The 18,490-nt window shown below is 35.0% G+C and overlaps 1 protein-coding gene across 2 annotated transcripts in view; it reads right to left on the bottom strand.

Annotated features, from left to right (window-relative positions):
- Positions 1-587: 587 nt before the first annotated feature.
- LOC110649775 (inositol hexakisphosphate and diphosphoinositol-pentakisphosphate kinase VIP2) overlaps positions 588-18,490 on the bottom strand; it is a 38,406-nt gene continuing 20,503 nt past the window's right edge. For both annotated transcript variants that reach the window (XM_021804471.2, XM_021804472.2), the window contains exons 21-30: positions 13,154-13,279; positions 6,197-6,438; positions 5,877-5,921; positions 4,720-4,786; positions 4,468-4,539; positions 3,541-3,788; positions 3,399-3,456; positions 2,509-2,676; positions 1,649-1,723; positions 588-1,110 (exon numbers count right to left, since the gene is read on the bottom strand). In XM_021804471.2, coding sequence (XP_021660163.1) covers positions 838-1,110; positions 1,649-1,723; positions 2,509-2,676; positions 3,399-3,456; positions 3,541-3,788; positions 4,468-4,539; positions 4,720-4,786; positions 5,877-5,921; positions 6,197-6,438; positions 13,154-13,279 — 1,374 coding nt within the window. In that variant the 3' untranslated portion in view covers positions 588-837. The remainder of the gene's footprint in view (positions 1,111-1,648; positions 1,724-2,508; positions 2,677-3,398; positions 3,457-3,540; positions 3,789-4,467; positions 4,540-4,719; positions 4,787-5,876; positions 5,922-6,196; positions 6,439-13,153; positions 13,280-18,490) is intronic.

The following is an 18,490-nucleotide window of genomic DNA, read 5'->3' as shown; positions in this document are numbered from 1 at the left end:
TTAATAATAAATCCAATAATTTATATATAATTCGAGTTAATTAAGTTAAATTTTAATTAAAAATTAAATAAATAAAAATTAATATTACTCACAACTCAAAAATAATCCATAGTTAAACTCACCCAATTCGAACCGTTTTCATGCATTTTCTTCCAACCATCCAAATCTTTAACCATAGAAATTCGTTCCATTTTTGCCTTTCCAAACATATAGTGTTTGGCCATGAAAGGCATCCAAACCAGTGAAAATTAGAGAAGTGGTAGGTCCTCTTGGCTACTTTATCACTACCACTCATCAACTTCTCTAATCTGATGCAGGACATGGATAAAGCTCAATAATTTGCAAATGTCTTTTCATCATACATCGAATGCTTACACGCTACACAATAGATAAAAAATGGGTAGGGAGACATAATAACTTAGCTTGCATTATTTGGATTTGGCTCCAATAGAATTTTATCAAAACTTTTGCCGCTAATGGCATTTGATAAAACCGCAAGAAAGCATATTGAAGAAGGCCATGTTAGAAATGTAGCCAATAGCAAAAGCAAAGATACTATTATTTGTTTCTTAGTAATGCTATACCCATTAATCGAAAGGGAAAAAAATAATAAAAAAAGAATCTGAGCATAGTTGGTTATAGCTAAGATTACTTTCTTTTGCTGCTAAAGTTGTTAGTTTGCCCCAAAAATTTTCTCCCAGAAAAGCTCAAAGCTCAGCTTGTCTGTAAGACCAAACAGTACCCAGTAAAGCTTATACATCATATGAAATAACATAGAACGTCAAAAACAATGGTAATTAGTTAAAAAAAAAAAAAGAAAAAAATATTTGGTAAGAATTACTTTCCATTAGCACTAGAATGCTTATCATGTTTATGGAAACGCCAAAGATTCACCAAGCGCTCTAGTACTGCAGCACTTTTTGAGAAGTAGCCGGAGAATCCTGCGGGAGTTGCAGGTGGAGGAAAGTCTTCTGCCGGCATGGCAAATGGGCGAATCATCTTCTCCATTTTCTCTAATGTGAGATACGATCCCACTTCTTGCAGCCTTTCTGGACCCATTATAGGCAGTGTATGCTCCTGATGCAAAGTGGTAGCCTCACTATCATTTTTCTGAAACAAAGTAGAAGCTTTGTTAACATCATCCCTTGAAGCATGCTACAAAAATGAATTATTCTGTCTTGACATCTTTCTGATATCTATGGTCTCAAATCATTTCGACATCAATTTAATAAAATTTGCACCACCAAAAAGTAGCAGAAGAACCTAAACATTCAATTAGTTGGATCTTCCTGCCAATTGATGTATAAACCAATGTTAACACAAGTCTGTCATTTACTGAACAATCTGAAGGTATAAATAGATCATGTTGTTTCCAATCTAAACTTAGGGGAAAAAAATGTTAGTCCAGGTAATGATAATCTTCAGGCCCACCATACTATGAATGATAATCTAATGTCCCATTTAACTAAAGCCCAATTTCATGTTTCCAGATTAAATAATAGCAATCCCAGTAGGGCAGTGGCAGCTTTCCTCCAATTTTTTTCCCTATTCTGGCAAGTAATAAAATTTTTATTCAAATCGCTACAGGACATCACTTAAGATCATGAAAAATTTACTAGCAGTTCAGGAACAATGGAAGATGAATTACCTCCAAGGGGGATAAGTCAGCACCACGGCTGTATGTCATCTCTATGCGGAACCTTTTCGGGTCTTCTAAAGCAACCTGCAGTTTCAATTTTAAAAATACAACTTCATAAGCCGTTAAAACATTTTATTTACTTAATAACATAAATGTATAGGAGTAATTAGTGAAACCAGTCTCAAGTAATAAACATTTTTGTGCTTAATTAAAAAAAATTAATTCACCTATTTAAAATTATCATTGAACCAGGATAAAATAACTTCAAAAGTGTATGCACTTCTTATTCATCATCTTCTTTAACACGGTTACATTGAGAAGCCCAAAAAATATTCTTTGCTAGAACTGGAGAGTAAGCATAAGAATATATGATAACCATAAACTATCTATGATGAACAAGCACTCCAACAATTAATGGGGCAAATAACTTGTCAAGTTGAACTTAAGATCGGATGTGAGAAACTATCTCACTACTTCCATTAAGAGTCCAGGTAATGAGTTAAGAATATTAAAAGATGCAATAGATAGACTTATTGCTGCAATACATGAAACGAATTAATGCTCAGAGGAATTTAATTTCATGGCCAACAGGAACTCTGTTTCCTCAAGGTTAAAAAATGACCAACACCAACAAAACTTCTTTAGTGGCATTACCGCATTAGGTGTCCACTAAAATAAAAAATCAATACCACTTCCAATGGCTGGATCCCTGATCCCAAGCTAGATCCAGTTTCTGATCTGACTAGCCAGTACAGGCCAAGGCCAGCCGAACTGGCTCTCAGCATTGAATATGCATCATCTTAAATAAGCTACATCCCTAGTAAAATTTTAAAATTAAAGGAGACAAAGAAATACAGAGGTGTTAGCACCTCAGTGTTCTCGAACATCCTCAGCACAATGTAACTCATGTAGTCAAGCTCCTTGGTATTGTGCAGGCGCTCCAAGGCACTATGGCAAACAAGACTATCCTCTCCTTGCAGAGACTCATCCAAGTTACAGTAACGGAGAACATTGACAAGGGAATGGATATGAGATTCCTGTCAAACAGAATTAAAATAAATAATTTAGCAGTACTATCATATGTCATAAACTGAGGAAAAAATATTTTTTTTTTTCTATTTATTGGATGTCCAATAAATAACACTTTCTGAATACCAAGACATAAAAAAGTCAATTAAAAGAAGAGGAGAAAAAAATGCAATAATGATGACAACAACGATGATGATAACTTCTTTCTCTTTGCTTATTTGGGAAAGAGGGGAATGAGCTTAGATAGATAACTAATTGATTTGTACTAAGAGTTCAACTCAATAGTCAATACCTTCCTATTTCTGATTAATGCTGTTTGGTCTGAGCTATGATTGCACTGAAAATTGAAAAATATTCTTTTTTTTTTTTATTTCCTTCAAAATGTTTTCGAGTCCTTGAAGACAGCTCAATACTTTGTGAGAGTAAAATTTGTCTTAATGGGAACAAAAAAAGAAAACTAATTTGGTAAACCAGAATCCTGTCTTTCTATAGAGTCAAAACTAAACAAATACTCAAGGTTTTTTCAACTCTCCTGGTACGCGTTGAGAGCCAATTTTATATTTTGTACAAAGAATTCTTAGATCTGACAGAGGAAACAAGAAATATAAATGCATCAAGTGCGTCTGTGTCTGGGGTGAGGGAGAGAGAGAGAGAGAGAGAGAGAGAGAGAGAGAGAGAGAGAGAGAGAGAGAATATACTCGAAAGGAAATGGAGCATATATTATACTTACTGAAGTAAAATAAAGACGTGTCCGGACGTGGCGTTCAGGTGTCTTGACATTTGCATACCTGGTTAAGAATGATTTAAACGCTGCAATATTCAGTTACACCACTAAAAATTTTACACGTGAATTAAACAGTTCTAGTACTTACTTTGGATCCAAACGGTATTTTGTCTCTTTATCATCGTCATCATCCTGATCTATTGATATTTCACTTGTGCTAGTTCTTCTCGTGTCTTCATTCTTAATGAAAAACTTTGATTGATAATCTGCATCCTCCTCACTCTTTGCTGATGTTGAATGTTGGTCCTGATTGCTCTTTAATTCTGCAACACTAATGGCTTCCTCCCGAGTGTTCCTCAGATCAATCAAGATTTTACCCAACAAACGGCGAGCAATCTGAAGTTCAACAAAATAAGATTCAGCCATCTTCAAAAACCTATCAATGTTCACAGAGAGCTGAAGAGTGCAGAAACAGCTGCCGAGGCAAAAACAATTAATATGGTCTAGAAATATTTAAATAACAATGATGCACAACAATCAAGTCCATGCAAAAGAAACCCACGTATCTTAAAGAGTTCCAATTTTATTAGTAAGCAGAATAGGAAGCTTAGAATTTTATTTAGGAATTTTAATGATTATAGAATTAGGAAATTAAAGAGTTTTTATTATTTAGAAATTTTATTATTATTAGGTCTATTATTCCCTAATTTATGTTATTTAGTATTCCTAATTAAAGTTGGGTTATTATTCCTAATTTGATTAGGGTTGTAAATAAAGCTAATTTTCTATTATTCAAAAGTTTTAGATTATGATTATTATTGAGATTAATAAAATTGTTGAGAATTAATTCTCTTTTCAAGTATTGGTCATTGATTTGTTCTTTGTTCTTTATTTGTTCTTCATCAATTAGATCTAGTGATAATCAAGAATTCACATGATAATCATACAATTTTTGAGAAATGCAGGCTTAAGCAGTGGTTGTTGTAGCCCAAGTACAACTGGGCAACTAAACAAATGGCTATTAAGTGAATTTACAATGAAAAACAAAAACAGAAGTATCACATCAGAGCCTCACCTTGGAGCCAATTTTCAATTTCTGCTTTGGATTAATCCCATACTCATTTGGTATGACACCATCTGCAAGTAGCTGCAATAACAATATAAGATGGAAGTAAGATAGAACCAATAAAACCAACATCCGTATAACTATGCAATATTATAGATGACAACAAGGATAACTAAATATCATTATCAGTTAGACAGTAATTGATAAGATATCAAAAATAAAAGATAAAAGTTACACCACCTTTAAAGATGAACAAAGTACCTGAGCAACTTTGAATAGTTCATCAAGACCTTCTAGATTAAGATGAGCATTGTGCAACAAGTCATATCTGTAAAATAGTATGCAAGTCAAATGAAAGAAACATTTTATAAGTCAGAAAAGGCCGAACTTAGAAATAACACGATACAATGACCTTCTTAATACTGGCTTGCCATAAAAGCTTTGGAATTAAGGTAAGTTGTTCAGCTTAAATTAAATTTTAAAGCCATGCACATAATATGAACGAACTAAGAAATATTCTGTCACCAGTAATACCTTCAGCATTTTATACATCCAGGAACACACAACCAGAGCAAAAGTGCATGCTTTCCATGCCTGACTCTTAACGTCATTACATGCATAAAATCAGCCACCACAAACACAGCACCAAATAGTACATATCACCATCATTGAGGTACTAGCCAACTAATCTCAGATGACTTTTCAATTTTAGCACTCAAGTCTGATTCTATTAACCAGTTGAATTTAAGAGACAATCCCTTAAAATAAAGCAATTGCACAAATTGCAATTAGAGGTTTTCATATTAGAGATAGACTCAACTTAACTCAACTCAACTAAGCCTTTATCCCAAAGATTTAGGGTCGGCTATATGGATTCACTTTCTCCACTCTAAACGATTTTGGGTTAAATCCTCAGAAATGTGTAATGCTTCTAGGTCATGTTGTACTACTCTCCTCCAAGTCAATTTAGGTCTCCTCCAAGTCAAATTAAAGACTTTGAAGTTTACATTCCACGTTTCCCACAAGCACTTCACCATTTACATAAGCGTTGTTAAGAAGTAAAATAGTTGAAAAACTAAAGGTTAGTACTCCTGGATTATCTATACACTAGGGATTATCTCAAAGAATGATCCAAATTAACGCTAGTCATCAGATCACTGGAAGGTAATGAAAATGATGTTAGGAGAGAAATGCAACATGTGGCGGCAACTTGGAACAATACAAGAAGCAACAACTTTTAAACAACCATAATTTCATTTAAGTTGGTAAGCCTAGAAACTTAATTAAGCTTAGTACAACAAGTGATTCTACTCGAGGAAAAATTTTGGAAATGGTAATTAGTTAGGTAACATATCATACTTCCTTATTCATGACTAATATGATCACATCCCAGTACCAATTGAAAATAGAGGACTTACTTGCATGAGTCATAAACATCAGGAATTTGTGTTATATCAAATCGCCTGCAAAATGATAATGACAATTGTCAGGGAATATAGTAGTCTGCAAAACAACTGTATCACATCAACATCTAAAAATTCAAGATTCAGCATTCATTATTGCAAGCCAAATATAGAAGAAACCACAGAATGTCATCACAAACACTAGACAACACAATAAAATACTAAAATTAACACAAAAGTTTAAAAGAACTGAATTCACAAATTATTTAAATTTTTATGGAGTATCGGCACAATTACTGCAATGAATTATCAAAAGAAATATAAAATCCACTTACTCTTTGCGTTCATTGTACAAGTCTCTTTCCAGTTTTCTCCAGCGTGCATACATCAAAAGGAACCCCTCACTGCCACAGGGTAGTCCAGCAGCAATTCGATCAACATCAATATTTGTTTTACCAAGGGCCTTTGCTTGGTCATACGGCGGAATTACATTATATGAGCTTGTTTCTGTAAGTTCTTCATCTTCATCTTTTGCAAGCAGTCTCACTTGTTCTGTGACCTTCTTAGTCAATTTTACCTATCCACAAAAAGAAAAAAAAAAAAAAAAAAAAAAAAAAAAAAACCAAAATGAAATGAGGAAAAAAAAAGGTTCTGAATAGCTTTCCACATCCAACAAATAATGGCTCATGGAGTTCCATACTTCCATTATAAAAATTGGGAAATGATTGCAACAGCAAATAAAAGACAACTGACGAAAATTTATTCATAAAGGGAAAAGTTCAAAAGAAATATCAAGCGGTTAAGTGCCTTGACACTCAAAAGGCAGAGGATTTTTTTACTGTCTTTTTGGGTACCATGAGGTTTATTTTATAATGAATTCACTATAATTTGTCAATAATGATGATAAAATTAATAATTTTGTGGCGTCCATGTGTCATAAGATACCAATTAATTTTGAGCATTATCCATATGATAACCCTAAAACATCACATTCAGGCCATGTTAGAAAATATTTTTCAATTTAAGATAACATTTGTCTATGGAGAAGAAAAAAATGTTCCATGAATATTACAAATAATATTAAAAAACCATTTGGTTTCATAAATAACATTAACCCTGAATAGTCATGATGCGTCCCACATGGGTTCTGCAGGGAGGTCTTAAGTGTTATATATATGGGTTTGCAAACCTCCCCTTCTGAGCTAGCTTTTGAGGTGGAGTCAGGCAAGTTCATATTATTTGGTATCAGAGCCTCACTATGTATGGGTCGGTGGGCCATGTACAAAGGTTCTCTGACGTTCTTCGGGAGAGGTCGGGGTGAACGAGTCATGACCCCAGTTGCTTCACGAGGACTTTCAGTCTAAAGGGATCGGGAATGATGCGTCCCACATGGATTCTGCAGGGAGGTATTGGGTGTTATATATATAGGTTTGCAAACCTCCCCTTGTAATCTAACTTTTGAGGTGGAGTTGGGTAGGTTCATATTAAGTCACCATCAAGCATACCACACATAAAAATCATTAATGAATATGAATATGAGATTTCAAATCAGCAAGAACTGCTCAAGTCTTGACTTGCACAGTTCAAGGTTCTATCCGAAGCAATCAAACTAATATAGGTATTACCAAATGTTAAGATATGTACCACAAATAGCTATGATATGTGTATTTGTACTGATTGTGTGAATATATTTAGGTACTAGAATCGTGGCTATAATTACGTATTTTAATTAGGATTGTATTTCCTATTTAGTTGTCCTTTATCGATTATAAATTGACACCACTAGCTTGAGGGAATAATCAAGCTCTTCAATCATTCTCAATATTCTTCTTCTGTTTTATTTTCTCACATGGTATCAGAGCCCTCGGTGGGTCTGATTTGAAATTTAAAAACAAAGTCCTCATAGGGAGGAACTTTCCCTCTTTTTCCAGTCACTTTCTGGGAGTCCGTGGCTGTCACAGCCTAGCCTAGTGGATTACCCAGCCCAGGATCAGCCTCAACCACGCTGGTCCCATCACCTGTTTCTCACTTTTTTGTCACTACCTCTTCATACAGTAGGCTTTTCTGACCTATTTCTGAGTAACATTTCAGTGTGCTTCTCTTGCCAACATGTCTGAGATTAAGGAGTCCTCCAATACAGCCTCCAGCACAGGTTCTGAGATTCTCACACCCATATCCAACACAGGTTCTGAGATTCTCAAACCCATATTTTCTTCCATTGGTAATTTACCAGCTATTACTATTGTTAAATTAGTAGGAAGTCAAAATTATATGTCTTGTAGAATCACTGAAAGATGAATTTAATTCTATCATGCCATGTACCGATAATATTTCTGAGCAACAACGGGACAGGTTCTTCATGGTTTTGGCATTGATTGGGTTAAGACCTGACCTTGATTATGTTAGAGACCAGATATTAACTAGTCCGGTTATTCCCACTCTAAAGGATGTGTCTGCTAGCCTTCTACGCATCTCACTCAATAAGAATAATTTTTCCGGAATTGAATCTTCAGTTTTAGCTGCACAAAGTGGAAACCAACCGAGACAGGGTACTCATCAGAGAGGCAAGGGTAAAAGGCTCCATTGCACTTATTGTGATAAAAGTAATCACACTCGAGACATTTGTTGGGCCCTTCATGGTCGACCACCACGCCCCATTCAGTCAAATAATGTGGGCCGATCAATTGCTCATATGGCTCAATCTGGTGAAAATGCTATTCTTCCATTACCTAATGGAAAGGATCAGGTGTCAGATTCTATCCTATTAACTGGAGCTAATTACAAGGAGTATTTGCAAATCAAACAGCCAAACAGCAATCTTCTAGCTGTGCTCATTCTGGTAATTCCTTTACTTTGTCTAACACAGTCTTCGCTCACTGGTCCAAGGATCCTAGACTCTGGTGTTTCTAATCATATATCTAGTAACAAAAATCTTTTCTCATCTCTAGTTTCTCCTCCGGTTTTGTCTAAAATTACTTTGGCTAATGGTTCACAAACTTTAGTTAAAGGCATAGAAGAAGTAAAAATCTTTCCATCTATTCCTTGAACCACAGTTTTGTTCACTCCAGAATGCCCATATAATTTAATCTCCATTAGTAAATTGATTAAAAATCTCAATTGTTCTGTCACCTTTACAGCCGACTCTGTTATTGTGCAGGACCGGAGTACGGGGAAGATGATTGGAGTAGGATGTGAGTCATAAGGGTTGTACCATCTTTCTACTTCAAATTCTCCAATTGTTCTTGTCTCTGCCACTTCTGCTGATCTTCTTCACAATCGTCTAGGTCATCCGAGTCTTGCCAAATTGCAAAAATTAATTCCTAATCTTTATAGTTTATCTTCTTTTGAATATGAGTCCTGTCAACTTGAGAAACAAAGTCGTGTTTCCTTTCCCAAGCGAGTCAATAATAGGCCTAAGTCCATGTTTGAAATTGTCCATTCAGATATTTGGGGTCCAAGTCATGTCGGTACAACTTTGAGATTTCATTATTTTATTACTTTTGTTAATGATTATTCTCGTTGCACTTGATTATTTTTAATGAAGACTCGTTCTGAATTATTCTCTATATTTCAAAAATTCTCTACTGAAATACGTAATCAATTTAGTGTTTCTATTAAAATACTTCGTAGTGACAATGCAAAAGAATATTTGTCTACTCCCTTTACTCATTTATTATCTTCTCAGGGTATTACTCACCAAACTTTATGTGCTTATACCCCTCAACAAAATGGGATTGCCGAACGAAAGAATCATCATCTAGTTGAGACTGCCCGCACTTTACTCATTCACCATAATGTTCCTCTTCGTTTTTGGAGAGATGCTATTTTTACTGCTTGTTACTTAATTAACCGAATGCCTTCTTCTGTTTTGCAGAATCAGAGTCCTTATTCCATTTTGTTTTCCGACCAAGATGCCTATCAGTTGTCCCTGCGTGTATTTGATTGTATTTGTTTTGTTCATGATCACACTCCTGACAAAGACAAATTTCAGCCAAAATCAATAAAATGTGTCTTTTTGGGATATTTTAGACTTCAAAAAGATTACAAATGCTATAATTCACTTACAAATAAATACTTTGTGTCAGCTGATGTAACATTCTTTGAAACATCTTCCTATTTTTTCTCCAACACCGCATCCAAGGTTTTAATTCCCACCGCCTTACCAGTTCCTACTCTTCCTCTATCACCAATTAGTCCACCACCTCTACATGTCTACTCACGTTGTCCTCATCCTCCCATTAACACCATTGATGCTCCTTTGCTTGATACAGGTACAACACCGGCTCCTGGTGACTCTTGCCCTCCTTCATCTTCACCTATTCCGGTCTTGCCTTCAACAGACAATGCTACTCCTCCCATTGCCATCCGAAAAGGTATTCGTTCGTCTCGAAATCCTCATCCTATTTATAATTTTGTGAGTTATCATCATTTCTCCTTCCTACTATGCTTTTGTCACCATTTTGTCTGATATATCTGTACCTAAGACTGTTAGAGAAGCTTTGGAACATCAAGGATGGTGTAATGCAATGGTTGAAAAGATGATTGCTCTCCATAACAATGGCACTTGGGATTTGGTGCCACTACTGAAGGGCAAATCTATTGTTGGTTATTGATGGGTTTATACAGTCAAGGTGGGCCCTGATGGCCAGTTTGATAGACTTAAAGCTCGCCTTGTTGAAAAGGGCTATACTCAGATCTTTGGCCTTGATTACAGTGATACCTTCTCTCCTGTGGCTAAGATTGCCTCGGTTCGCCTTCTTATTTCCTTAGTTGCCATCTATCACCGGCCATTTCATCAACTGGATATCAAAAATACCTTTTTACATGGCAAGCTAGCTAAGAAAGTTTATATGGAGCAACCACCAAGGTTTGTTGCTTAGGCGAGTCGCCTATGGCGTTCTTTATATGGCTTGAAACAATCTCCGAGAGCATGGTTTGGACAGTTCAGTATTGTAGTCCAATAATTTGGTATGTCTCGGAGTAAAGCTGACAATTAGTATTTTTTCACCATAATGGCCATGATAAGTGCATTTATCTTGTTGTTTATGTTGATGACATTGTTATTACAGGAAATGATCATGTTGGGATCTCAAAACTCAAACAACACTTGTCCAGTCATTTCCAGACTAAGGATCTTGGGAAGCTAAAATATTTCTTGGGGATTTGAAGTGGCACAATCCAAGACAGGTATCTCCATTTCTCAAAGGAAATATGCTTTAGATATACTGATAGAGACGGGCATATTAGACTGTAGACACACAGATACTCCTATGGATCCAAATGTCAAACTTGTTCCCGGATAGGGGGAGCCATCGGAGGATCTTGGTAGATACCGGAGATTGGTTGGAAAACTCAATTATCTTACGATCACACGCCAAAATATCTCATTTGCTGTAAGTGTGGTCAATCAATTCCTTCAAGCACCATGTAGTTGTCATTGGGATGCAGTTATTTGGATACTCAGAAATATTAAAGGAGTTCCAGGACAAGGCCTATTATATGAAGACATGGGTCATTCACAGATTATTGGTTACTCAGATACAGATTGGGTAGGTTCTCCTTCAGATAGACGGTCTACTTCAGGATATTGTATTATGATTGGTGGTAATTTGATTTCTTGAAAAAGTAAGAAGCAAGATGTGATTGCTAGGACAAGCGCAGAAGCAGAATATCAAGCTATGGCTTTAGCAACTTGTGAACTTATATGGTTGAAACAACTTCTCCAAGAGTTGAAGTATGGGGAACTTAAACAAATGCAACTAATTTGTGACAATCAAGCTGCACTTCACATTACCTCCAATCCAATGTTTCATGAGAGAACGAAACATATAGAGGTGGATTGTCATTTCATCAGACAAAAGATTGAATCTGGGTGTATTGCCATTAGCTTTGTTATCTCAAATGACCAATTAGCAGATATTCTGACAAAATCTCTCAAACGCTCTCGGATTGAATATATTTGTAAAAAGCTTGGAGCATATGATTTGTACGCTCTAGCTTGAGGGGAAGTGTTAAAATGTGTACCATAAATAGCTAGGATATGTTTATCTGTACTGATTGTGTGAATATATTTAGGTGCTAGAATCGTGGCTATAATTATGTATTTTAATTAGGATTGTATTTCCTAATTAGTTGTCCTGTACAGATTATAAATTGACACCACTGGCTTGAGGGAATAATCAAGCTCTTCAATCATTCTCAATATTCTTCTTCTGTTCTATTTTCTCACACCAAGTACAAGCAATGAAATAACACCACCATATCTAAGAAAGCCACTAGAAAAGTATGTACAGATCATAAAATCTGTGTGTGCATGCTCTCATGCACACATCTCTCTCAAGCTCTTTCCTTTTCTCAGGAAAGGGACATGAAATTAATACCCACAGCAGCATCTCATTGGTAGAAAAGAAACATGGTGTGAAACCTAAGACAACTGAAAAATAAAATGCATCTTCACTCTTATTTTCTTTCCCATATTGAAACCTTGTATTGATACTAAAAGAAAAATTAAAGCTTTTATGGACAAAAAAAAAGGTTCAATTCTAATTAAAAATGTTTGACTGGAATGAATCATGAAATCAATGTAATAATCATAGATTTAAGTCGAATACAATCAAAATCTAAATAGAGTTCAGATGCATCAATGTCTGACAAGCCTGTAAAAACTGTGACCAAGAAATAAATAAATTTGTTTCAGATTTACACACAACTCTCTATGCATGAAACAATTAACTGTGACGCTGTAAAAGCTAAATCATTGCAGCCAGAGTGTCAAAGTGATAATAGCACATTTAGAGAGTCCATGCTGATTTAGAACAGGTGGCTCAAGAGTACTCAGAGCAGGCTGACCAACAGAAGTTCAAGAGAGAAGCCTGCAGATTCTAGTTCCTTTAAGATTCCGTGCTGCTGTTTATTTCTTTTCTTATTTCCTTTAGCAAAGTCTTTTATTTTTCCTATTTCCTCTAGGATTCAAGTTAAGGTAGCCAAATCATATTTATTTCGGATTTATTCCAAGCCAGTTTAGGACTTTTATTAAATAATGCATGGACATAATTTGGAAGCTAATAAGATCAGGTTATTTATATATTTATTTATTTTTTATATATGTCTTGAGTTGAGTTCAAAGTTTCTGCAGAAACTTGCTGTGATTTTTCCAGGATTTAGTCAAGTGCTATACCTGTTTCTTTTCAATGCAAGCCTGCTGCATCACATATTTAAACGTGAACATGCACGTGTATAATCATATGTAAATATATTTAGGCACACAATGTGTCACTTGAAAATATGGTTACCAGTTTGGGAAGAAGGTCAGATGCATTTGGAGGTAGTCCAGCTCCATCAGTCATCCATGGAAATTCAGAGGATCCATTGCTATTAGCAGCCTTTGAACCAGAAGTTATGATCTCATTCAACCTAGCCTGCAAAAGAATGAGAGAAGAAACTAGTCATTTTAATATACAGCACAATAGTAAGGAGTGACAATTCAGCTTGGCAAGTTGTGTTCAGGTCACTTCAATAAATGGGTACAATGGTGTTAAGGTGGCATAAAGAAAACAAAATTAATTAATCATGTCACAACCCAAACATGAATGTGAATCATTTTTTAAACATGCAACGGAATATGACATAAATCCTGTTCAAAAATCAGGTCATTTTTCAGCATTCCTTTGGAGACCCTTTCTCACCATAAATAGCATGAACAGCCTTGCCAGGAGCAGGCTACCTGATTCAAGTGTGGTCCATCACTCGACTTCCTCCTTTCTTAAAACTCACCAAAGCACAGTAGCTTCAAAGCATTCTGCAGCGGTTTCCAAATTCAAGTTTTTCTCTCTCTAGAACCGTGCAATGGTATCGCCACCTCAGATCTTCTTCAGACGTTTTTATCTCCTGAGTCATTTTTCAGTTCTTCAGACCTAGTTCCCATTTTTTGACTTGAAACTCACACACACAAGCCTTCTCTGCCATAATGTCTGAGAAAGGAGCATCTCCAAATACAGGTTCTGAAAACTTTAAACCTCTCTTTCTATCAATTGCTAGTTCTCCAAAAATTACTAATGTTAAGTTGCAAGGGAGCACAAATTATATATCTTGGGTTGCATCAGCAGAATTATGGTTTACGGGGCAAGGATATGATTACCATTCAGTTGAAAATGCTACTGATATTACTTTTACTTACCTAAAATTGCTGGCTTTTTCAATACAAAATTACTTATTCTTTTCCATTCCAATAAAACCTATCGCAAGGTCTAGACTAAAGCCAAAAAGTTGTATACTAATGATGTCCAACATATATAAAGTTGTATGAGATATTGTCCATTTGTACCAAAATCATCAAGATACAGCCAGTTATTTAGCACAGGCAGAGACACTAAAAGATGAGTTTAATTCTCTCATGCCCTTTCTGATAGTATTACTACACATGAACAACAACAGAACAAGTTCCTTATGGTCCTGGAATTGATAGGACTCCAACCTGATATTTGTTTTGTAAAAGATCAAATCCTGAAAAGCCCAGTTATTCCCACTCTAAAAGATGTCTCTGCCCAACTCTTACACATCTATCAAAGTATGAATAACACAACAGATGTTGATTCATCACTGTTGGTTGTGCCAAATGAAAAATCAACAGAGACAAGGTGATTATCGGAAGGCAAAAGAAAGAGATCTCATTGCACCTACTGTTAAATAATAAGCTAGAATTAAGGAATTGTATTATGTATTTAAGGCAAGGATTATGCAAATTGTTAAGGATAGAATCATGCACAGATCATAGAAGTAATTAAGATACTGATTGTCATATTTTCATACATTCCTCTATAAAATCCCAACTCGACAAAATAATCAAGCAATTCATTCTAGTTCTCTTCCCTTACCTCCTCTTCTTCTCGTCCTCCAATTTCACATGGTATGCACTTATTTTTTCCTTTCTCTATGTCTCAAAAAAATAAAGCACAAATCTCTATTGCTCTAAAGCACCATTCTCCAATCACCAAATAGCCACATCTCCACCGCCGAACAACCGTGACAAAGATTTGAGCGAGTCAAAAGGCAAACTGGGTCATTACCTGAAAAGATCTCTCAACATTTTTCAAAGGACGAACTTTCCCTACCCTTCGCTAGCTCCGAGAAACTCCAAATCTAGTGCCGAACTCCATTGCAATGTCGCATCTGTAAGTTTCGTCGAGTCGAGTTAGGATCTGATTCTCCTATTTTCCAAGTTTTTCTTCATCATTCTTCTAGGAATGGCAATAATTCTAGAACCTGATCCAACTTGCCTCACACTTGATCAATTTTCTCTGACACCAATATTACGTGGGGCAAGGACAGGGAAAAGGTCTCCTTGCCCCAAATTCCAGTAAACCGGCCCACACAATAATATAGTATTATTTTTTAATAAAAAATAATTTATTTCTATGTATTTATGTATTTAAATATTATAATTTTAACAGAAAATATAGGTATATTATTAAAAATTATTTTTGAACCTATATTTCTAACTTATAATTTATTTTCTAATAAATAAATTTCTATTATATAATAATAAATTAAAATAAAAAATAAAAAAAATAAAAATAAACAAATCATTTCTAAATCATGAGATATAAATAACTCTTTCAAGCCTTGCAAATTCTGGATTTTTAGAAACAAATCTTCATCCAAGCAGCTCATAAAAATAAAATCATAGCTCACAAACAACAAATCTAAAAATTACCAAATTTTAACACAATCCTCCCAATATACTGAATATCATTGCCATAAAAAATCATGCAAAAATAATCACTCTATTTATGTAATTTACCCAAAACATAATAGCTCAAATATAAAATTCCATATCCAGACGTGTTCAAAAATTCATTTCTCCTAAACCAACCAATCCAATCAACCTTAAATTTTAATTATATATGCTATATTCACATATATAGATCATAACAATAAATAAAAAAAAAACCATCAATAACAGAGATCACAACCCCAAATTTTTGAACCAAACACTATGAAAAATTTTTCAAGAACTACACAAAATTAGAGTATGGAATTTTTTAGAAATTTTTGGCACAAAAATTATAATTTTCTGATGTTTGTAGAATATTTTTTGAATATTTTTTGGAATATATTTAATTATCCAATTGGAGTTATGAGTATTTTGGTAATCGTAAAAAAAAGAGAGAATTAGTAAAAAGTTAGGAAAAAAATTATTATGGATGAATATGAAAGAAAGCAAAAAAGAAAGAAAGAAAGAAAAAGAAGAAGAAGAAGGGGAAGAGGCAATAAATAGTTTTACCAAGAAGAGGGAAGAGGCATTAAATGGTTTTACCATTTTAGGTGAGTTTCTAATCTTTGTTTTTTATATTTTTGGATATGATCTATATATGCAAGTCTAGCAAATATAGTTAAAATTTGAAGTTGACAAGAATGCTTGGTTTGGAAGAAATGAATTTTGAATATATGTTGTTTGGGATATGAAATTCTGTGTTATAGCTAATGTGTTTTGGGTAAACGATATAATTAGAGTGATTATTTTTGCATGATTTTTTATGACAATGATCTTTAGTATGTTACGAATGTTGTGTTAAAATTTGATAATTTTAGACTTGTAGTTTCTAAGATATAATTTTTTTTCTATAAGCTGCCTAGTTAAAGTTTTGTTTATGGAAAACCAGAATCAGCAACGCTAGAAAGAGATATTCATATCTCATGATGTAGAAATGATTTAAGTCTCAAATTTAATATAAGATGCAACAGGTATATCTAAAATTTGATAGATTTTAGTTGAAGTTTGTCTTTTCCTAGGGTGAGATTGTGAACAAAACTGGTACAACCAAATACATGCAACGGAAGAGGAAATGGATTTTGACATGGATAGAAAACTGAATGGTCTAGTTCACTTTGATACATCCCAAATTGTTGAATAACAACACTGAATCGATTAAACCATGCTCTCAGGGATTGTTTCATACCATAAAGAGACCGGTGCAGTCGACACACCAATCCAGACTCCTCCTGAGCAACAAACTCTGGTGTTTACTCCATATATACTTATTCAGCAAGTTTGCCACGTAAAAAGGCATTTTTAATGTCCGACTGATGGAGAGACTAATGAAACATGGCTGCCATAGAGATAAGAAGACGAATAGAAACAATTTTCGCTACAGGAGAAAAAGTATCACCATAATTAAAGCTAAATATCTGAGTATAACCTTTGGCAACTAGTCAAGTTTTGAGATGATCAATTTTGCTACCCTACCTTAACTGTAAACACCCAACAACATCCAACTGTAGTTTTACCATGCGGTAAGGGAACTATCTCCCAAGTACCATTATCATGAAGAGCAATCATTTTCTCATAGTCTGTCGCCAACCATCATGAGACATTGCTTCCGCCATAGTCTTAGGTATTGGGACAGTAGATAAATTGATAAAAAAAAAAAAAACATGACATGAAGGTGACAAATGAAAATAACTCAAGAAATTATAAATGGGATGAGGATTGCGAGAGGATCGAGTACCTTTTCAAAGGGCAATAGGAAGGGTAGCATCATCTGTTAAGGGCTCGATTGGTGCAAGAGATGGTGTTGGAGTAAACAATGAGTCACTGAAAGCAATTTGTGGACCTGTATCATAAGAAGAAACATCAATTGGGTTAGTAGCCGAAGGATTTGATTGAGGTCGTCTTGAGTAAACCTGAAGTGAAGGAGAAGACTTTTGGTTAGGAAGAATAGGAACAGGAAAAGCCATGGAAATGAAAGTTTGGCTAACTTTATTTGGTGAAAAATAAGGAGCAACCACCTGTGTTTATTGCTTAGGTGGAGTCTGGATTGGTGTGTCAATTGCGCCCGTCTCTTTATGGTCTGAAACAATCCCCAAGAGTATAGTTTGGTCGGTTCAGTACTGTTATTCAACAATTTGGGATGCATCGAAGTGAAGTAGACCATTTAGTTTTCTTCCGACATTCTTCTCATGGCAAGTGTATTTATTTGATAATTTATATTGATTATATTGTCATAATAGGTAATGATTATGAAGGTATTACGCAACTCAAACAGCATCTGACTAGTCATTTCCAAACCAAGGATTTAGGAAACCTAAAGTATTTCCTAGGCATTGAGGTTGCCCAATTTAGCAATTGTATTGCTATTTCACAAAAGAAATATGCATTGGATATATTGAAAGAAACTGGCATGCTAGATTGTAAACCTATTGATACTCCCATGTACCCAAATATTAAGCATGTTCCTGGACAGGGGGAGCCTCTGAAAGATCCTTGCCAATATCGAAGACTTGTTGGTAAGTTAAATTACCTCACAATCACACGACTAGATATCTCTTTTGCAGTGAGTGTGATTAGCTAGTTCCTACAAACCCCTTGTGATAGTCACTGGAACACGGTAGTTCGCATTCTCAGGTATATTAAAGGAACCCCAGGACAGAGTCTGTCATATGAAGATAGGGGACATACACAAATTGTAGGGTATTCTAATACAAACAAATAGAAGGCCAACTTCAAGGTATTTTATTCTAATTGGAGGGAATCTAATATCCTGGAAAAGTAAAAGGCAAGATATGGTGGTCAAATCAAGTGCAGAAGCAAAGTACCGGGCTATAGCTTTGGCTACATGCGAGCTTATATT

Source organism: Hevea brasiliensis, chromosome 15 (genome assembly GCF_030052815.1).
Source record: "Hevea brasiliensis isolate MT/VB/25A 57/8 chromosome 15, ASM3005281v1, whole genome shotgun sequence".
Taxonomy (NCBI): Eukaryota; Viridiplantae; Streptophyta; class Magnoliopsida; order Malpighiales; family Euphorbiaceae; genus Hevea; species Hevea brasiliensis.
This window is presented reverse-complemented; position numbering and strand designations above follow the sequence as displayed.